Below are 22,562 nucleotides of genomic sequence, written 5' to 3' on the forward strand. Positions count from 1 at the left end.
ATAAAAAGAAGAATGTCCTTCCACTCAGATTTTAACACAACACATTTCTAGCCCTGTTGTATGAAAGCTAAACATAAAATCCATAGTAAAATCTTCCTTCCACAAAATATTAAAATACTTAAGATTGCCCTTTGTGAACAACATCTAAAATTCAAAAGTGATTTGATATTCCGATCATACACAATCAAACTGGTTTTCCTGTTGTGAATCTGCTGCGGAGGTGCTCCACTTATGTCCTGAGATGGTTCAGAGCATGAAAGCTGCGTGTACGTATACACGTGTCCAGATGCTTTTCCTGCTTCAGAAAGCTTTTGAGCTGGAGTCTGTAGCGAGACGTGAGACATATGCTTCATAGATGGTGTCCAGGAATGATGCATCATTCTGAATCACAGAATGAGAGGACCAACCCATTAGAGATAGAGCAGCAGTCAGAGTCAAACACACTACATGTACTACTGTACAAATCAATAGCTTTAATCAACGATGAATTAATAAAGACATGCTGTAATGTTCTAAAAAGATTTCTATTGCATAGGAAACTGTCTTTTTAACGAAGAATCACACCAAATATTGGTGCATCTCCAAATGATATGATCAGTACTGGAATAATACAGATAGTCATGTGTTTGGTTCTGACCTTGATGAAGTGGAGCAGTGTGGCCTGTAGCTGAGTCCTGCTAAGTGCTCTGGGTTCAACTGGTTCTGCTCTCGTGGCTTTGGTCTGGGTGAACATGCTGGGTGACAGAAGGAGGGTGGGGGCTCCAGTCGCTGGGATACGCTGCGGTGAGCTCACCTATTAAAATCACAGGTTATAATCCAGATACTGCTGCAAGATGACTTACTACTTATCTGAGAGGAACATAATGGAAACACATTCGGTTTCATCAGAATAGCTAAAAAAGATTTCATTTAACCTGTGTTGGGTTAGTTTTGCTGAGACTGGAGCTGCTGGTGGTGAGATTCGGCTGTAGGAGCTCCTGCTCCTGCTGCACCAATGTGAGCCTTTGGAGAAGCTCATGTGGCGACACCATGTTCCCTGCCATTCCAGCAGGGGGTGCTTCATTTGGGACGTAGAGTATGTGCTGAGCCGGGTCCGGCCCTGAGGCTTTAGCTTTAGGGAGGATTTGGGGCCCCACTCCACTTTCTCCCTGATTTAACTGTAGGGAAGGAATCCCTGGAGTCCCTGCCACAGGAAGAGGGTTCATTAGCAGTTTTTGTATCGGTTCAGGCTGGTTCTTGACTGCACCGTTTTCACACAGACGACTCTCTGTGGATTCAGAGAGAGGCTGCAGCAGCGAACCAGACATGAGCTTGTGGATGGCTGGGCAGTGCTGTGTGGGGGTGTTGGACACCACGGCACCACTTGCCAGAGAAGGGTCATCGTAAGACAGCGAGCGGACCACCGCAGGCTGCGTTGGACCCACCCTGCTGACAGCTGAGGTGGGCTGTGGCGAGACAGAGTCTGGTTTTGACTGAGCCCCGAACAAAGAGACAACCGAGAGGCGCTTTGACTCCATCTCTGTATCCTGAGAGAGTGAAAGTTTCTTTTTTTTAATGTGTGAGCAATTAAATTTTACATTTATGTTACGTCTGCTGTGTCACAAACATACTGAGAAGTATTCACACCTGCTGCGTTTGACCCTGGATGTATGTGTCCTGTGCTGGTTTGAGGGGTATGGGTTTGATCAAATGGGGGTTTCCATAGAGGACACCACCACTGCCAATTTCTTTCGGCTCGCTGAGCTTTCCCTAAAAAGAAATGGAGAAAACACAAGTAGGAGAAATGCACTGTGCACTGGTGACATCTAGTGCGTATGAAGCACCTGCAAGAAAGAAAAAGACATTAAGACATGTGTGTTACCTTGTCATAGTCATCTCGTGCTTTAGTGAGCATCTGCATTATATCCACACACTTCTCTGCTGATCGCGGAGAGACCGAGCCAACAGCCATTTGCGGCTGTAACTGCTGTTCCTGTCCTGCCAAACTGACAAGCATCAAGAAATAGCGTGTTTGAGAAAGTCAGAGCTAGGGTTGCAAAACCGTTGTTGTTTTGCTTGCTTTTTTTTAAATGCAGAAAACCAAAATAAATGGTATTGGCATTTGGTTTCCATTAACAGCTTTTGAATATCTGCCATATTAAACAAAGTGTTAAAATAACTCAAGTGTTTCCTCTGCTGCAACAAGAACAAAATAACAAAGACAAATTGTTGTAACTTGTTGTGATGAGATAAAAAGATTGGGTGCTTCTAAATCAGGGGTGAGGCAGAGTTTAGCTCCTGCCCCAATTTGAGACACTTGAACCAGCCAATTTTAGAACCACAAACTTCTAGGCATACGTGTTAAACTATGCAGGACAGTGGGCCTTCAGGTGCACCTGGGATTAAACATCTCTACGCAAAGTCATACAAAGGCAAGATTTTTCTATAGCATCGTCCTCATTGGTTGCAGAATGACTTCGGGAATGAAAGAATCTTATGAGTAGACTCTCTTGAATCAATATTCAAATTTATTGTGGAATTTTTTATTATGAAACACATTCTAGAAAAACAAAAAAACATAGAAATGTGTTAAATATATTATGGTTTTTTCATAGACTTATTAGAAGAATCATTAAGGGAATTTAGGAAGTTAATGGAATTAGAATCAGAACCAGAATTAAAAGTTGCAGATAGAGGAGAAACTCACTTCTTCATGAGTTCTGCAATACGCTGACAGTCTTCTTTATCGTAGAACCAGATGCCAAAGATGGACACTGCCAAAAAACATACACACACATTAATGTTAATCTTAATCAAAGATTCGATCAAAACCAGTGACAATCATAAGGAAATAACTTTTAACCCAGCATCAGAATTAGTGGAAATGGACCACTGGAACTGACAGCATACATGCACTATCCACTCTTTTACTGACATTCCTTTCCCAGAGAGTCCAAACTCCCAAGTGCCCAAGCGGAACTGGAGCCAACTGCTGTGCCAGGACACTAAAATGTCTTTAAAGACCAAGATGTATCTTCTGATGCTTGTATCCACAATCAAGGCCATTTTAAAGAACAACCTTATAAGGAACAATTAATAGAGATTTCAGTGATACGTTTAAACTCTGGTTCCTCATAAACTAAACTTAGAGCCTGGTGCTGACAGCTGAAACAGGACCGGTTTCAGTCACCTCCAGAAGTAGCAGAGAGATAAGGGCAGTAAAAGGAGGAGAGAGGGAGAGAGAGAGTGGGTGATGTATCCACAGCCGTTCATTCTCAGAGCAGAGATCACCAGGCGGGTCAGTGCCTGGGGAAAAAACCCAAAAAAAACACTGCCTGGGAACTGAGGAACACAACTTGGAGAGAGTGAGAAAGAACGAGCAGGGGAAGGAGAACAAGGAGAAGGACAGAGAGGGATGAGAGGACATTGCGAGCGCTCTTGAAGTTGACCTTAAAACACAACAAAGAGAAAAAAAAAACAGAGACCTGAAATGCACACCTTTGCATTCACTGCATGTTTTACTGAATGGAGCGGAATCCACACAAGCAGTGATGGTGAACTTCTGACTGACTTCAAATAGACCGAAGCTTCAATCTGCCGAGGATTCAAATCTCAGAAAGAGAATAAAGATGCTGCGAGGGCTGTTCAGTCGCCGCAGGCTGAAGCACGAGCGGCTGAAGGAGGAAGTGGAGGTTCGCTTCAAAGGGAAGCTGGTGTCGGAGAGAGAGCTGGGATACACGTTCGTGCGGCCAGGAGGTAAGAGCTTTGTATACGCAACAGTCCGGCTGAAAGTCTCCAGCTACGCAGTCGCAAATCACAAGCACAACACTGCATTTGTTTAAGAGACGAGCTGACACAATCCAGCACCCTGTGCACATGAGGAAGAGCCATGTCTTTAAGGTGGACCGTGTAGGTCTTACTTCCAGTTGTCTGAAACCTTATTAATAGTGTTTGTAAAGGCATTATTGCCCATACTAAGTATTCAACTATTAAAAAAGTTTTGACAAGTAACACTTGCGCTGTTTGTGCTATGGAGATGAACAATACCTCAAACCATGTGCTTTGTTGAGGAGAGGTGTATATAAGTCACCAGACTTCGTTTTCATCTGGTGGATGATATAACAGGAAAATTTTCCTTAGACTTACATTAAACAAGGGATAGGAACCATATCTAGAATCACGAACAGAGTGCTGCAGTAATGAGTCCAGAAACCTGGCAACGCACCTCTGGTTAAGTTGTCTGGGTATTTTTAATAGGTTTTTGGTCAAATGCCTAAAATAAGGTCTCCAGACAAAGTCAAGTTTTATTCTCTGACAAAAGGTACATCAGTTATACCCCACTTGTTATTTAAGATTTTACGCTCCCTGAAAACGATGGCTGACGGGGACATTAAACCGTATCGATATCAGAAACGGTCAAACTTATCTCCTTACTTGTCCACTTGCACTTTTGAAGTACTTAAGGCTTTTTTGTATGCATTCTATTTGCTGGTCTCTTTATCATAAATTTCCTTGGACGCATATGCATGTGAGAGAGGCTTGTTATCTAATCAGTATTGGCTGGTCGGGTCTGTGATGCTGGCAGCAAACTGAAAGAGAAACACACACACACACACACACTTCTCTGCACCATATAAGGCACTGTGGATCTGGGGCCTTTCATGCAGGCACGCCTGCCAGGGATCTCTGATCTTACACACACACACACACACACACAGGTCTGACAGCTCTCTCGATTCAGACACACTTTTACTGCGGTTAAGTTCTTCACTTTTTGGATGCTCATCCTGCTCGATTTACACCAGGTATCAACATCCGTTTAAAGTGATCCTATTGACACTGGATGCTAAAAACACACCCAAATGGGGTCCAAAACATTTTGCCATCAGAAGAGTTTTCACATACCATCCGTGTCCAACCTGATTTTTGTGTCTGTGCATCCGTAAGCGTGTGAGTGATTTGAGCCCTTCGAAAGAAAGATCCATTTGCATCTATCTGCATTCATACTTGCTTGCTCAACTAAGCATGAGAGGTAAACTCATAAAGTAAAGTATACCTGGGGCTTAAACGCAATGAAGGACCACCAACTCACCTGACAATCAACCACTGAACACCGAAGTTCAGTTTATGTCTCTGTTGACCACTTATTATGATGAGATCACCCAAGACAGCTCTTAATACCAGATGTAAAGACAGAGTCATTTTGTGGGCTGAACATCAGAATTTTACATTTCCTTAAACGCAGAGAAATACTAGATAAGTCATTCTCTCAAAATCCTCATGTAGGCATTCCTGTAGCTCAAGCATTACAGCATGGTGCATGAGATGCAATTCACAGAAAACACATGAACTTGTTAAAAAATCTCTTGAATGCAAAGTCTCTTTGGATAAAACCATCTACAAAGTGTGCAGTGTACATTGAGGATTTTTAACCCTGTCTGTTATAAGATGATTGTTTCTAACACACATACTTTAATCTCACCACATTATGTAAGGATTCATTCATGAAAAACAACTTTAACAATCAACCAAATCTACATACTATGTGCAATATCATACAGTATTACCCTTTTAGCTTTACTGTGATGCATTTGAGCTGGTTCACAAACAGAGAGACTTACAGCGAGCGTTCCTGTACAGGAGAAACGGATGCTGCAGCTGGAAATCTAAGTCTTTAGTGATGGGCTCGCTCAGGTTGTCCATGCTCAGCCGATTCAGGATGGTGAAGCCGTGCCTGGGGGAGGCAAGTCTGATGCACAGAAAACTGACATTAGAATCCACAACACGAGTGGGAAACTAAAGCTTGTGTGTTAGTGCAGTCAAGTGTACAACGTTATAGAAGAAAGACGGAGGAATGTCATGCAGGTTATTTCTGTGACTCTTAGACCCGCTTTAGATCTCTAGGGCTCCGATTCTGGACTACACGTGTGTGTGTGTGTGTGTGTGTGTGTGTGTGTGTGTGTGTGTGCTTCACTGCTGAAAACACCAGGAACATACAAACCTGTTATAGACAAACAGAGTTCCCTCCACATCTGTCTTTTCCTGCAGAAAATAAAAATATATACATTTACCTTAAAATACAAATAAACTAACATACATATAAGGACAATTTATTTTTTACAATAGTCGTTAATCTACCTATCCATTAAATGTCACTGACTGTGTTTATATCACCATTTACCCATTCATTGGTGGTGTTGTTGAAGGTGTAAAGTGCTACTTGGCTGGCTAGGTCTGTGATGCTGTGAATGTAGGGGTCGAGTCTCTTTAGGGCAGCCAGACTCATGGATAAACAGCTCCCGCCTCCACCTGTGCTTGCAGTCATGGCTCCAGTCCTGTTCTGTAAATAAAATATATGATTTTTTAAATAAAACCATGCAGATGTCCGAGATTACAGATAGTGTAAGGCTGCTCAGCAATTGTTTACATACATCACTATCATCACAGCCTATTAGGAATATTTTAACTACTCCACATAAATCTTAATTTTAGTGCATGAACTGAACTTTAAACTGCAGCTTTTAATGTTTTGTAAAATATTGTTTCTGCATACATACACGGTCTTGTGTGTCCCAATTATGATCAAAAGCAGTACCTATAACGATCTCCACCGGCCTAGTTATAAATGTAGACAAAACAAAGCTCAAAAACAATTAGGCATGCACACATTTAAACATTTCATGAATGCAAACCAGTTTAAGTTTACTAAATTAATAAATCAGAGCTGTGCAAGTCATTTAATTGATATATAAATAAATCAGACATTTACGTTGATGCCGTTAAACAAAAGAAACAGATCAGACTTGTGCAAAATACAGTAACTAAGGCTTAAATTAGGTTATAAAATAAACTGTATACTCTAAAGCAATGATGCTGTGTGTGAGAGTCTTTCTATGCACTTGCTAAGTTTGGCCCAAGTTAAAAGAGCCCACCTTCAAGTCTCATTATATTATGGGCCCTAGATTTGCTTCGGGTTCCTCGTTTGTTGAAAGCCGTAAATCCGATCGTTAGTACCTTAAAGTAATAGCATTATTCATTCATGTCCTTAGCACAACTCTAAAAAGTTTGGTACCAGAAGTTAGCGGTTTGTTCAAATCCCCAACCGTGTATGAACAATATAACTGATGCTTTCCACTAATAATTAAACAATCCATACATGCATATGTCTACAAATGAAATAAGTGAGGCCATGATTAGACGCCGCTGCCCTGTTATAGATCAGACTGGAGTGAAACTTACCTGCACTTAAAATACCGCACAAATGCTAAAAAAAAATGTAAAACGAGATTCAGCTCTGTAAAACAGGACTGAACCGCTTTATTTCACGTTCCGGTCTCCTGGTGCACGTTTGCAATGCTCTGCAAATTTGTAAAACGTGAATAAATCGCTCTATTTCACTTCTCTAACTACTAAAGGGTCCAGCTCTCGCCCATGTTTGCGCTGACGGCAAGACAGAACGAGCCGATCGCTGAGCTCGCTCACAAACAGACACACAGGAAAAGTAATCGAGGAGACAGAATAAGCGATGAGCCTGAAGCCCCGCCCCCCGCAGCCGGCTCGCGCTCACCTGAGGCCCGCCAGACCTTTAATTTACATCATGGACATGGTACTAAATAAAGTGAGCGGACGCTGCAGAGTTTGTGCGTCCACGGGAGCACTTGAGGTTTTGAAATTCTGTATTCCTGCATTATTCATCCTCTGGTAGGCATGATTTGAAGTGTTACGTTTTTGTAAATCTTTGTTTGTTTGCATTTTCCGCAGTCCAGAGGACTTGCTGTCCTGCTGCAATTTTAATAGCCAAACGTATTGTAATTTTAAAGCGCATTTAGGATTTTTTCCCCCCTCCTCTTTTATTCCAATATAATTATTAATGGTAAAATCACATGATAAAATATTTATTTTATATATAAAAATATATAAAGATATTTAAATATTATCTCAAGCTTTTGAATAATTAAAATGATCATATCGCACTGAATATAATGTACGTTAAAAATGTGCTAGTAGCCTAGTACATGCCTTTGCATCATCCATGACATCTGTCATGCCAGCCAATACGACATAAACATAACATAAAGATTTGCACCCTTAAAAGAAGCTTCAGATAGGGACTCTACATTAAGGTTGCAACCTAGAAACTGAATGCTATTGTGCCCCTTGAGCAAGACACAGGGTTGCTTAGGGTGACAGTCGTATTATACTTTTAAGTGCACCTTGTAAAAGAACAATTTACTCACCGACACTCCACTCATTTGTCACTAGAGGGCATCACTATACAGTTACTCGTGATTTATCCTGGTTCTCGGCAGGATTGCAGACTTGTTCCAGAGAGCACAGCAGCCCAAGCAGTTTTTATGATGTCTCAGCTGAGCTGAAAAAAAAAACACTTGTCAAAAAAGTAGACTTAATCAACTAACATAGCCTATATTTTAGAAATAAAACCTTTCTGTTCTGTATACTTAATTCTCATTACATGGTGGGGTAAGAGTCAGTACAAGAGGGATATGTCACCTCAGTTTAGTTAATTGGTTCATAATAGTGTTATTAAAAAAGCCTTTGGTTGTAGAGCACAGCCACTGCTGTATCACATCCAGTGTTCAGACAGAGACATGATCCGTCTTGACATTTGAAATGTGGGTCTGGAAGCCGGGAGGAATTTTGTAATCTTTGAAGCGACACATTAACCAGTTTTCCTTCTGTACCGATGCCCGTGATTTTTTTTTTCAATCCCTGGATTCCCAGACGCTCATGATTACAGAGTGGCACTGAAAACCACTTTGTGTATGTTTCCTCTGTGCTTTGAATAAACATACCAAAGTGAATCAATTATTTGAGGATGCTGAGGGGAAATCGCTGACCTCTGTCATGAACTTTTGTTCAAAGCCAAATTCAATCAAAGAACTTGGCCGTAGATTGTAGGTCCATGAAGCTTATTTTTCATTAATCCTGAGGGACATCTGAAAACCTGCCGTTTCGGGTACCTCTCTGTCCTGCTACTTGTTTCATGATTCTTCTGTTTTGAAAAATCAAGATCTGCACTTGTGATGCGCAGAGAGCAAGAGCGCGAGCAAGAAATGATCATCTGGGGGCAGGGGATGTCTCTTGGGACATGTGAAGTTTTCTCATGGCTGGAGGGAGGGACCAGAGAAGGGCCTGCTAAATTCGTACTAGGCCGTTTTCTGATGAAAGATTCTCATTCATCTTGCAGAATTTCCCAGGACCCATGGTCCCCTTTATCATGGCCCACCAGTGCTCAGGAAACCGCCTGTCCTGCCACAGGAAGATCAGGCCGGTTAAACCTCTGCTGAAGGGAAAAATCAGCCCTGACACCTGCTGATGGGGAACCCAGCATTCTTCCCAGAAGTGGCATCCCGGCAGGCAGCAGGAAGTGGATAATGTCTAAACATGGTGTATGGAACCGTGTCTGCCACACCAGATTCGTTATGCTACAAATCATCTTCTGACATGACTGTAAAAGAACTTGAATCGGTTCATAGTCTGGCTATACGCTTATTGGAGCCGATTCGACTCTATCTTCCCAAGTTTGCTCTCTCCCCCTCAAGAGATACAGCCCGTGTGGAAAAGCGTGGAGGATTTATTCTCCTTTTCTAGCGCAGTCACATCTGGAAGCAGTCAGGGAGTCTACAGGGGAGGGGGTCTGGTCGTCAGATCATTGCAGAGAGGCTGCTGGTGTGCGCTCTCTCTCCGCAGGGCCACAGACTGTCTACTCCCCTTTCTCTCCAACATGGACTGGACGCGGCCGATTCTGCACTCTGTTTCCTAACGAGGCGCGACGCAAACTACGCCTGCTGTGGAACATCTCAGATGGAATCGATCATATATGAAGACCGAAGCCCGTGAGATCTGGAATATACACACCTTTTTTACCTTTTGCTGCGCTTTCTGAAACGGTCTCTGAAACCTACGCCCGCTTCTCCCGCGCTTCTCCTGGCTCTCGCAGCATCCTTTTCGAACCGTTTGCGAGCGAATCGCGCCGATTTGGTTATCGATCATCAGCAAGCGGCGCTGGTATCATGTTTCTTAGGTAGGGCCCGGATGTTCCAAAGATGCACTGGTTCGTTTTCTTAGGTGGTTCCTGCGACTATCCTTTCCTGATCTTTAGCTCCATAATGGGGATCAGGTAATATTAACTAAGCCGCAAGAGAAGGACTATCCTACGCTTTGCGTTTTTCATCTTTCCTTCCCCCGGTTTTTCTTTCATTTCTTTCCCTTGGGTTGTTTTTTCCTACCCCCTCCTTTTTTACAACCTTTTCTTCATTCACCTTCGGATAAAGCTGGACCACATATATGGTAAATGAAAGCAAAAACATGTACATACCGGAGGACACCCTTGAAAACCATCAAGGTAATTTCTCTGTTTGTCTTCCCTCTGTTTGGAAACTGTGTGTGTGCCATATGGATGTTTTGGGGGGTGTATGTTGAGTGTGTTGGCATTATCATGGGCATGACGCGGGGGTGTACCCGAACCCTTCCATTTTCCACCACACTATGCGCACTCATATCTCCTTTCAGAGGACGATCAACAAATGTCATGAAATATAACCACTTATGCCCAACAGCTATTTTATTGTTATTTTGGAGGGAAATGCGTTAATGTAGTTGATGAACTTGTTGGGTGGCTCGTTACGGACAGGCCACGGTTTGATCATGTATCTAGATCATGTGGTCAGAGACGCGCGCACAGATGTCAATCGATTACCCTGTCAGCTGCTTCACACTTAAAATCAGCTTTTAACCATTTCGTGCGGCCAGACTGCATTGATCCAAGTCCAGCGGGTAAAATGCACTCGAGGTGTTGTCATCGGCGCATTAATTCACAGTTATTTACTCTGTTCAGAGCATCTCAATGGTGAAACGAAGCACCGTGTCAGTCATGCCCCGTGCATCTGTTGAATTTCCCTTCTTATCAGACAGCTGGTGTGGCGCAGCAGTCTCCACGGGTTGAGCGGTTTTAACGCTTGCGAAAAGCGCGGAGCCTCACTCTCTTCCCTTCACAAGATCCCCCTCCATCAAGGGCCTCCAGCCATCTCTTCTTGGCGCCGTGGCAACGGAGCTGCCGACCCATAGCAACAGCGCGGCTCGCGATAAGCCCGCTCCCCGCGCGCGCACCTGCCGCACCTGAGTGAACAAACGCATCCGAGCTAAGCCCGTAAATTGCTGTCAATGATGTAGCCCCGCCCCCTCAGGCCCACTGCACATCTGTCATGCACAAAAAAAGCTAGTTGATTATGACAACTGGAATAATGATGTTTCTTTAGCGCTGTCTGTGAGGGACAGAGCGCGTTTCCATAGCCCGTTTGATTGAGTGAATACACTGAGATAAACTCTTTGTTTGGTATTCAAATAGAAGCTGGACGACAGTGATGGGAAAAGGATCCCAAATCTAATTTTAGATGCTTTGTTTTGGCAGTAAACGTTTATCTTTGATCAGCATGCTATTCAGATTTACATCTTACAACTTTCCTCTTGATGCTGAAACATCCCAACAGTTTCTTATAATAACTCACCTTTTTCTTAAATGTGAACTTAGTGAATGTTTGCTTATAGGAGAAAAGTTTTTCTTCGAATGACATAAACAGTACCTTTAAGAAATGTTAAAATCATGTATATGATACTTACATGAGATGACATCTCCAGTAATCTTAGTCAAGACACCACTATGTTGCGATCACATGACCACCTGTGCCATATAATGGCATGTGTTACTAATAATATTTAGTGTAATTATATATATATTATGTAGATTTCAGATGCTATACAAAGCATAAAGTGCGCAACACACAGTCAGTGTAGAGGAAAAAGGTGCAACAGAGCAGCCAGCAATGTAACCACCAGCAATGCACAAAAGTTATTCGGATTGAATTGAAGAATGATTTATTAATGTGTTTATAAAATGTTGTGAAGTAAACAAACTTCTTGCATCCAGGTCGACAAGTGTCCGTATAAAGTGGAAACCCACTGTCACTATTCAGACAAATGAAAGCCAGTTTTAAACTTTTAGCATTACCCAACTTAATGATTTACCCAGCCAACCGTTACTAGACTACATATTTGTGTCATAACGGAGCAGGATCTCCAAGGTGGCCTGTAGCCCAGCAGATGTTCATGTTTGTGTTGTGTTGTCGTCTACCGCTGCTGACGAGGGCAGGCTTTCAGGTAAACACAGCCTCAGTCAATCACAGGTCCAGAGCACAGCGACGTATCACAGCCAAACATGAACCTCTTCTGCTGCACAAACACTCAAACAGCAAGAAGATGGAAAGCATGTTTTGTGCACTATGATACACCGTCACTTTCTGGAACGTTAAATGTGACTCATTAAGCGCTTGAATGTTTGTGAAAGAACAAGCAGTTACTGCGACTCACAAATATACACGTTCTGTATGATTTTTAGACACCTTTTTAACCAGTGCAAAAATGCAGTAACTGTATTTATGTCAGCTGTAGGCTGTAATGATGTCACAGAGTTGTCAATATGATGTCACTCCAGTCATTTATAAGGCTTTTCATAGAAAAATGGAGGAGACATATGATTGAAATGGCTTGAAAAGGTTTTAGTTTGTGCATTCCTCTCTCCTTTTCGCCCTTTTCTCTCTTGAAGGTTGTTGGTTCCCTTGACACTCATTGATTAAGATGCTCATTGGTAATGAGGGTGGCATTATCTGGCTTCTTTCCTTCCTCGGCTTTGTGCCAGGTTCATATGACAGGTAATTCAGATCATTAGCTAAATGAATATGTTTGTGATAGATCTCAAAATGTCTGACAAGCCTCCAGGACGCCATCTCGAATGACCTTCTGTCTGACAGGCGCTATGTTTTGGGCTTTTCCTTCTTCCTCAGTACAGGGGTGAACGATTAAGTGTTTTCTTGCTTCTGTCACTGAAACATGCAGGTCACCAAAATCCCACACAAGTGTACCCAGGTTGTTAGATTCCTGGAATCCATTTACTAATGTTGTTTGTTCAAAGAGTTGTTCAGTGTTTACTAAAGGAATATTTAAGACGGCCAAACTTGCATCGACATAGTCGGGAAAGTTGTCAGCTTGTTTATTGTTGATGCTTTGGCTAAGAGTATCTGCCGTCACACGGAGATATACTCCAGTTTCTTGCTTTCCTCATTTGACTCTATGTATCCTGAAACATAAGGACAAAGATGTGGATCTCTTCTTCTGCTTTACATCAATGCTTGCATTTCTAGACAGTCTGCTTTCATACATGTTTACTGTATTTAAATTGATTGTGGCATGTTACATTAATATGTTGGTAATCACATGAACACTGTAAGTAGTCATTTAGCGGATGCTTTTATCCAAAGTGACTCACAGTACACTTGTTGCTCATGGCAGTCCCCCTGGATCAACCTGAGGTTAAATGCATAATAGTGATACTGCACAGTTCGCTACTGTGCCCAATATTGTCCTTGCTGTTGTGGAAAATCAGTACAAATCTAGTTGGTTCTTTGGATTTTCAGATGTTTTTTTTCTCTCTCCCTCTCTTCAATGTTCTGTAATGTTGATATTTCTGTAAGCAGTGCCTATGAACATAATGTCAAAAAATGAAACACAAGTAGCGTTTGTTTTGTAAAATAGTAGATGCTGTTATTTGGTCACTATGAAGTGATTTTGACCACGATACTAGGGTGTTATAGATGGTTGCTAGGGTTTACTGAGTGGTTGCTTTGCTTACTGGCCCTGATAGTCTGGTCAGATATACACTACTGTTTTTATGAGCACCAGATCAGCATATTAGAATGATTTCTGGCTGGAGGAATGACTGCTGAAAATGTAGCTTTGCCATCACAGAAATTACATTTTAAAATATTTTATAAATTATAATTATATTATGTCTTTATTATAAGTAGAAATCAGTTATTTGGAAATGTAAATATTTTTTACAATATTACTGTTTTTACAGATACATGATAAATGGTATCAAATAAATGCAGCTTTAGTTAGCATAATGTATATATATATTTTTTTTTATTCACTAGTGGTGGTTTATCTCTCTCCTTCAGTGTGAATCCATGCATTTTGTTTTTGCCTGTCAAGTGATACCATAAATCTGAAGGCTTAAAAAATTAATAACTGCACACCTCGTAAACAAGCTGCATTCTTTGCGTTATAATTATTTGAGTTACATTGTTTGTGTGCGGGAAAAGTTTCATATTGAAGTTCAATTCTAGGCTCCTTACTCCTGTATTTACACACATAAACGCACACACATGCATGCGCAAACACATTCTGCATGTTTGATGTGTGTTGATGTGTGCTCATAAAACTCCAGTGTATGTGTGTGTGTGTGTGTTTGGTCCTCTTCTCCCAATCCCATTGCTCAGTGTCACATCCAGAGCAACTAGGATGCATGGATGGATAAGGAAGTAGATAAATATTAGCATGATAAACTGCATGAAAAACTGTGTATGTTAATAAAGCAGAAAACAGCTGCTTGTAACACATTTGCACCGCAGGCACCCTCAGCATTATGGGAAGGAACCAAAACCCCCCGTTAACGACCCAGCAGCGGGTCACGACACGGGAGTCTAATAACCATCTCTCACTCCTCTGAACTACGGTCCCCCTAGCAAAGACTGCATGAGTGTGTGCGAGCTCAGGGCAATCTGTGCGTGAAAAGGTCTTGACTGCGCTAAACGAGTTGCGACTGGTCACAATTATCACTGTTAAGTCAGTTCATCATCTTAATATTTCGTCTGTAACAGTTTCCATATGAGAAGCAGAATTTTGGAGCGGGGGGGGATACACTTGGATTTCTAACACAGTCTATGGGAAGTCATGGCCTAGTGGTTAGAGAGTTTGACTCCTAACCCTAGGGTTGTGGGTTCGAATTTCGGGCCGGCAATACCACGACTTGGGTGCCCTAGAGCAAGGCACTGAACCCCCAACTGTTCCCCGGGCACCGCAGCATAAATGGCTGCCCACTGCTCCGGGTGTGTGTTCACAGTGTGTGTGTGTGTGTGTGTGTGTGTGTGTGTGTGTGTGTGTGTGTGTGTGTGTGTGTGTCTTCACTGCTGTGTGTGTGCACTTTGGATGGGTTAAATGCAGAGCACGAATTCTGAGTATGGGTCACCATACTTGGCTGAATGTCACATCACGTCACGTCTAGATTTATACTGTAGGTTATCCAAAATATCAGTAGGCTAAGCTCGATTTTTACATTTTGAGGAAAAAAGAGAGTGATTTGCCGTGCCATATTGTGTCTGGTTGCCAGTGTGTTGCTAATGTGTTCTAAACACTTTTTTTTCTGTGTGATCTGGTGTTTTGAGTGGTTGCTGGGTGTTTTCTTACCAGCACATGCACCCACAAGGGTGACCAGAAATCTTGATAAAATCATGACGACCTCTGTTTTACTTATTGCAGTCAGGTCAACATTTTTCTGGATAATTATTCCTGACTTTGCTTTGCTTGCTATAAATAAACATTTTAAATTGACATCCCTATGATTCATGCTTTTTTCCGTCATAAGAAACCAGCAGCAGTGTAATGTTTAAGTAACGAGAGTGGGTGGGTTAGGTAGTTCTTTGACCCATTAACAGCAGCACTATAAAGACTAACAGAAAACTGAAAACAGCCAATTTGCCCCTGCATAATGGTGGAACTAAGTTACAATAAGTACAGGGTCTTTTTATTATTGCCCACCATCTGACAAAGTAATTTATATGATCTAAAAGCCTTTAAATACAAACCTACTCAATTCTGGAAATCTGACAAACCATTTTTTATTGCCAGGCATCTTAAACTTATTCTGATTTAAGAGCAGATAAACTTTTGCTTTCTTTTGGGTTTCAGTGGAAGGTTTAGGTGTGACTCATTTTGTGTCCTGAATTCCAGGCTATTTTCAAGAAACACTTTAATCTCCTTTTAAATTTTCTTGATTCACTTTACTGTTCTTTACAAACTGTTGTGAATACGACGAAAACTTTAAAAGTCTGCATGGAATGAATCTTTACTTTATTTTGTAAATGTATAATATTGATCTTATTGTGAAAAATCCATCCAAATGTTTCTTTTTTTTTTACCAATCAAAAACGGCATAGTAGTTTTTATCAAAATATCATCACTCAATCTTTCTTAGATGTAGTCTGCTTAAACCCGCTTATTTATTATAATTTGCTGCAAGTTCTCAATCAGACCTGCCTCCATCTAATCATCAATCATTGGACGTAGTCCCTACCCTATATTGTTTTCATTTTTGATAACCCATTTGACTCAGATTTACATCAACATTTGTCAGTACTTGTTACATCACTTCCGGTCAAATTTAAACTGGAATGATCCCATTTAATTCCATTAACCTTAAACATGAGCGGTACTAATAGTGGTCCTTGCCTAATAATAAGCGATAAAAGAGAAAATGAGACCGCATGTGACAGAAGGAGTTAAAAAAGAGTGGAAGAGTTAAGAGGCTCTTTTTTTTTCCTCTAAAATGTGGGTGGAAGTGTGAGTATGGTTGTGTATGTAGGCCAGTCCTGATGCGTTCACTCTCAGTGAATATCAGATCAGCTCCCTGCAGACTGCTGTCTCTTTTAAACCCTCAGTCGTACAGCACACTGCCTCGCTCAAGATATTAACCAGCACCATGAATGATAGAGAAGGAGAACAAATTGTTGGGCCATGGTTGATTTTTTTGCTTGCGTCCTGTGTTGGTTTCGCTGCAGATACTGTGTGGGGCATCCCACAAAATCCAAAATCCAAAAAGCTATAGCACAAGGATTATAGGCCTGAGGTGGAGAGCACAACTGTCCGAATGTTTAGTGACAAGTCTGACCTTGGGACATGATGGTGGGGTCTTTTGCATGGATGTTTCAGTGTTTCTCATCTCCTTCATACCTCATCTCTCTCTCTGCTCTTTCTGTCTTTAGTTGTCCCTCCTGCTAGCGGCCTAGTTTAGGTGGTACTGAATTCTCAGTGCAGGTTTTATGTTTAATTCATCGGTTTTGAGTTTCGCTCAGCTATGAGAGCAAGGCATTATTGGTCTGGCTGGCACTCAGCATGCACTTGGCGATAGTAGCACATTTATCACATGGCCTTGACCTGATCTAACTCACCCAGGAGTCCTCATGTGCACGAAATTACAGTTATTCCCTTCACATGGGTCTCATCACAGTTTCATAATGGCAAGTGTGAGCTGAGTTTTGCTCTGGTGTATCAAGTATGAATTCAGTTACTATAATTCCAGCCATTCTATTTGAAGTTTTTGGCAAATTGGTGGCTATTTTGAATTTGCACGTTCTCATTTGTACCGTTTCGTACAACGAGCTCATGGCCCAGCTCATTTAGAGGTAGAGTTAGGGATGCAGGTTCATGCCTATTTTTTATTGATTAAAAATCATAAGTTTTCATGCAAACACATCGTACAGATTTGTACTAAATCTAACATTCTTAATATTACATAAGTTTTCCTAATAATTTGTGAAGTTTGAGTAATTTTAAGACTTTTTTAAATAAAACACATTACTGGAGTACGTTTTATAAGATACTACACTAAAGTACTAAAGTACGTTTTTCTACTTCAAATGTAAAATTTTCATTGAACTAGTTACTTGTAGTTTTTTTATAGTTTGTTTGTGAAATTTACTAGCAATTTTTTGTTCCCCTCAGAGATAGGTTTAGCGGTGCACCTTCATGGTGACATGAACCCAATCATACCCTTTCATTCAAGTCAGATTGTATGAATTTCATATGAATTCTAATCATTAGTTTTACTTCTTTCTATAAAATGTCTTTAACAATTCAGAAATCTCCTAAGTCAAACTATCGATCATACATACAATCATACTAAATTCATACAAAATCACCAACTAGTACAATATTTATGAATTCTCATGAGATAAGGTTGGAAAATGTAAATTTTGGAGACATGTAAACTGTAGTGATAAACCTTTATGTTAGTCAGGCTGATTAAGTATTAACTTACCAATGGAAAATACACTATTTAAGTGTAAATAATTAAAAAAGACTCTATGTGACCCTGGACCACAAAACCAGTAATAAGTCGCTGGGTATATTTTTAGCAATAGCCACAAAAAAAAAAAAAAAATTTTTTTTGGTCAAAATTATAGATTTTTCTTTTAATGCCAAAAATTATTAGGATATTAAGTAAAGATCATGTTCCATTAAGATATTTAGTACATTTTCTACCATAAATATATCAAAACTTTATTTTTGATTAGTAATATACATTGCTAAGAACTTAATTTGGACCATTTTAAAGGCGATTTTCTCAGTACTTTGAATTTTTACACCCACAGATTCCAGATATTCAGATAGTTGTATCTCGGCCAAATATTGTCAGATCCTAATAAATTAAATCTTAAAAAGAAATCATAAAAGAAATCTTATTTATTTAGCTTTCAGAAGCTGTATAAATCTCAATTTCAGAAAATTGACACTTAAGACTGGTTTTGTGGTCCACGGTCGCATATATTGACAATATTGTGTAAAGTAAGTGTTTTCTTCTCATTTGCTGTTATGAAGTTGTATTCTGTATATATGGGCATTACGTCTCATATCAGCCACAACCGTGGTGGAACATATGTCAGCTGACTAACATAGCCCTTCCTGTGTTGCAATACATAATTTTTTTTACTGTATATTGAGAAATTGCTGTTGACTCAAGACCCCGGAACACATTTTCAATTATCAGACCACCCGATTAACATAATTAATAATGCATACACTTGAATTTTAATTGCACTTTGGTAGTGCATTGTTTTCTTGTTTGGGGATATTGAATGAAGGAGTGATGGATGTGTGTATTTGCAGGGGGAATGGAGTGGGTTTCCCTCCCAAGATGGCAGGGGCATATTACATAGAGTGATTTATGTACCACATCAGTCATGCCAGCATCACACATGGTCTGCTCTCGTCTCCATCAAAATCCACTCAACCCAACCCTGCCTATAATATGGCAGAAAACAGGCCCTGGCTCAATCCGGTGATGAATCTGAAACACATTCAGAGGTTTATAACTTTTAAAGAAACTATTTGGGATGTTTACCCTAATTTAAATGAAACGTGCAGATTCATGCTTATTTTTTAAATCGCAAATCTTATATTTTCCTACAAATGGCAAAAATGCACATTGTTTTGTAAAGTTTGACCGCTCATAAGTATAGTATGAATTTATACAGTCTCATGTGTTCATTATTTAGTATGATATGCCCATGTCCCATTTTGATGTTTTGCCTTTTGATGTATGAATTCATATTTTATTTTCAATTACTGCATATAGCATCATTTCTAAACGCCGGCTCTCTCTGCGTCCCTGAGACAAACATTTGTTCGAGTGACTCAAGGTTTTTCTGCCCTCTGCCTGCTGTCTGTCTCCCCCTGCCTGTCCTCTACCAGCTGTCTGTCCCTTTCTCTCCCTGTCCGTCATCCAGCCACTCTCTGTCCCGACAGCATGTTGAGTTTCTCCTCAAGGCTCATTTAATTTAGACTAACGTCAAATCTCTCATTCATGCTCTCTTCCTCTTTCTCACACACAAACTCACTCTCTCTGACACTCACAAACTCCCTCACACACTTGCTCACAGTCAAACACACATGGACACTCATGCAGGAGATGAGTAGATTGGTGGTGAAATATTGGCGCCATCTAGCAGTCGGGCCCCAGCAAGTCATCGTCACCATGGCAACTGAGAGAATTCAAATCTGTCGAAAGCCTAAAAACCAAACCTTTGCAAGAAATGGTGGATGTGTTTGAAACCGATATTTAAAAATAGTATTTAACATAGATGAGACAATAAATGCTTTTGTTAGTACTGGATGTAGTCTGAAGCTTTTGCTGCCCGGCGATGGAGTCAAACTCACCCTTCACACATGTTCCTGTCCTCCCTCAGGTGAAACTGTGCGGATAAAAGACCTGCTCAAAAATAAATAAATAATATGACTCCATAGCCCTCTAGCTACATAAATGACAAACGTAATGGCTGGCATATCCGCAAAATTAACTGTAATGTTTATGTTACATAGGTCTTAAATATTTATATAATTAGGTGAGATTTAAGTTTTATATATATATATATATAAATATATATATTCATATAACCTCATCATTCAATAACAATTTCTTTGCAAAGCTGCATTACACTGCGATCAATAAAATGAATGTATTTCACGGTTAAGCTGAAATAAAACAGCCAGGAACTCCTAAAAAATAAAAGTCACTTGTAGAAGGATATGCAGAGATGCAGGTGCTACTTTTATTTCAGAAGATCAAGGAAAATGTGATCTCATGATATGACATTTAAAGCAGAGGTACCTTTGGTCAGGGATGACGCTTTTTCTGACTTCAATGACACTTTGGCGAGTTTGATTTACCTGATGTACAGATTTCACAATTTTGCCGGCATAATTTGTGCACAACAGTCACCCCATGAAGAATAATTCTGAATCAATAATTGATTTATTGCCTCATATAAGCAGTTTCTGATAAACAGGTTACATAACAACTTTTTTTTTTTTTTAATATACAAAATTAATATATTCAAATTTTAGTACAGTATGTATTTTTAAAAGCCTAGAATATGGCAACTCTACTGCCGTCTAACCATATCTGCCATTTCTTTTCTTTTTTTATCTTTATATAATTTTTGCAGGCACATTTCCTTAAATTTGTGGACACAAATTTATATAGGAAATATTTTCATTTCAGTAGGAATCAGTGCAAAAAAAGAGTTTCACCTGATGTTGTTTTCAGTGTTGAAGGAATTAACTTATGAGAAATTTGTGTTGGGTTCAAGTTATTATATGTTTGACTATGAAGTGGTAAAATACCCTTCTTACTGTTGCCTGGTTATATGCATGCATTTCATTTTGAAAGACGTTATTCGATAGTTGTTATGTTATAAAATCATGTGCTTCAAGAAGGTGTTCTGTTGTGGGTGCTTTGGTCAGAGCCAAATCTGTGTTTTCACACATTGTGTAATCAGAGAGTCTATTTTAACTGACTCGCTTTGAAACACTTAGTGCACTTAACTTATAACCAAGTCTTTTTCTTGATATAACATATTATTAATTTACTGTTAGAACGGCTTAGGTTATGAGAATGTTTTGTTGTGCACAGGCTTTGTTCATCAGACACATGAGAGATATGACCATAGTCCCCAAAACGTATTTCTATTTATTAAACTTGATAAAGTGAAACTGCTACCAGAGGGACAGCAAGAATAATTGTTATACCTTTTGCTCCTTTTGTTAGAAAATGTTCAGCCTAAAGCACTGATATTTCATCGCAGACGTCTTTTACATGTTAGCAGTCATTACCCATGTAAATTTACATTTATAACATAGACCTAATCAAGTCAGATGCAATTAAACTCTAAGTTCATGAAGCCTGGTGTTACATTCATTATGTGTACATTTTACTTAAAAAACCTATAAGATCTAGTAATTAAATGCATAATGACATTTAGTGAAGTTCACTGATTTGTTGTCATTCACACTTTGTGAAATGTTTATTCAGCACCAACTCAGCATATTAAAATGATTTCTGAAGTATTATGGGACACTGAAAATTCAGCTTTCCGTCAGAGGAATAAACTACGTTTTCAAATAAATTAAAATAGAAGACACTATTTTTTTAATCTTACAGTTTGAACTGTATTTTTGATCAAATACATTCAGCCTTGGTAAGCATAAGAGACTTCTTTCAAAAAACAACTTACTGACACTAAATCTTTGTGTGGTCGCGTATTTGAAAAGTAATGGCAAATGTATACTGTATATTTTGTTGTGTAATAGAAAACAACAGAAAACAACACAAAAACATGAATATTTTACACTCAATTCCAGGATGAAAAGGTAATGTGAATGAAACAGAGGAAAACAGTGTTTTTAAGCCTTATTGGTTTAAGCTTTGAGTTCTAGTGTAAATTAGATTATACGGTAGATTTCCTGGTGTACAGGAAGACAAAAACTCATGATCATCATTCTCTCTCTCTCTCTCTCTCTCTTTCATTTCCCCCAGACAGTTTAATGCTTTTCCAGGGTCTTGTTTCTCAGTCAATACTAAACCAGTTAATTAGCCAACAGTTTAATTTTTGATCATTCAGGACTAAGTTCAATGGGCCTTTACCATGTCAGCAAACAGTTCGACCTGAAAACATACTCAAAAACAGGCTCGGGGGTCCGTAGTAACACTGAAACCTTGTTAACACAGACATGTTCCTTTATAGAAGGAACAAAATCCTTCAGCCATGTTGCTGCAATCAAGTCTCTCGTGACAACTTATTGTGATGGATCGTTTGGGATTGGGCCCAATTCTGTTCTGGCACAAGGATCACAACTCGCCTCTCTTTTCCCTCAACCACATTCAATAGCCAAACGTCTGTCTATAGCATTAAACGAGTGCGTGCGCGTGTGTGTTTTGTTTCAGTGCTGTTCAAAGTCCTGCTTTTTGTAAGCGTTTAGCACACAGCTGCAGCGCAAGAACGGTGTCAGCTGCAGCGTAACCTCAGCTAGCATGCTAACCGCTAACGCTGTGTTGTCTTACTGTACCTCTTCAGCCATCTGCTTCTCATCAGTGCTAATCACCCAAGACTCCC

General features: G+C 40.1%; 2 protein-coding genes across 9 annotated transcripts in view; one reads left to right on the forward strand and one right to left on the reverse strand.

Annotated features, from left to right (window-relative positions):
* Positions 1-238: 238 nt before the first annotated feature.
* LOC132099006 (mRNA-decapping enzyme 1B-like) lies at positions 239-8,246 on the reverse strand. Of its 5 annotated transcripts, none has more exons than XM_059505358.1 (10): positions 8,217-8,246; positions 6,161-6,319; positions 5,981-6,021; positions 5,601-5,728; positions 2,687-2,753; positions 1,862-1,985; positions 1,627-1,749; positions 915-1,526; positions 638-778; positions 239-381 (listed from the first exon to the last, which is right to left on the reverse strand). In XM_059505358.1, exons 1-10 carry the CDS (start codon positions 8,229-8,231, stop codon positions 301-303), a joined length of 1,491 nt encoding a protein of 496 aa, XP_059361341.1. In that variant the 5' UTR covers positions 8,232-8,246; the 3' UTR covers positions 239-300. The 5 variants fall into 5 exon arrangements, with proteins under 5 accessions (XP_059361341.1, XP_059361339.1, XP_059361340.1 ...); XM_059505356.1 differs by having other exon boundaries at positions 915-1,544; XM_059505357.1 differs by lacking the exon at positions 8,217-8,246 and adding an exon at positions 7,136-7,259 and having other exon boundaries at positions 915-1,544.
* LOC132099005 (voltage-dependent L-type calcium channel subunit alpha-1C-like) overlaps positions 3,609-22,562 on the forward strand; it is a 131,304-nt gene continuing 112,350 nt past the window's right edge. For 2 of the 4 annotated variants that reach the window (XM_059505352.1, XM_059505355.1), the window contains exon 1: positions 9,595-10,345. In XM_059505352.1, coding sequence (XP_059361335.1) covers positions 10,288-10,345 — 58 coding nt within the window. In that variant the 5' untranslated portion in view covers positions 9,595-10,287. Of the gene's footprint in view, positions 3,736-9,593; positions 10,346-22,562 lie in introns of those variants that run through there. The other 2 variants (XM_059505351.1, XM_059505353.1) reach the window with 2 other exon arrangements.

This window comes from Carassius carassius, chromosome 22 (assembly GCF_963082965.1).
Source record: "Carassius carassius chromosome 22, fCarCar2.1, whole genome shotgun sequence".
Taxonomy (NCBI): Eukaryota; Metazoa; Chordata; class Actinopteri; order Cypriniformes; family Cyprinidae; genus Carassius; species Carassius carassius.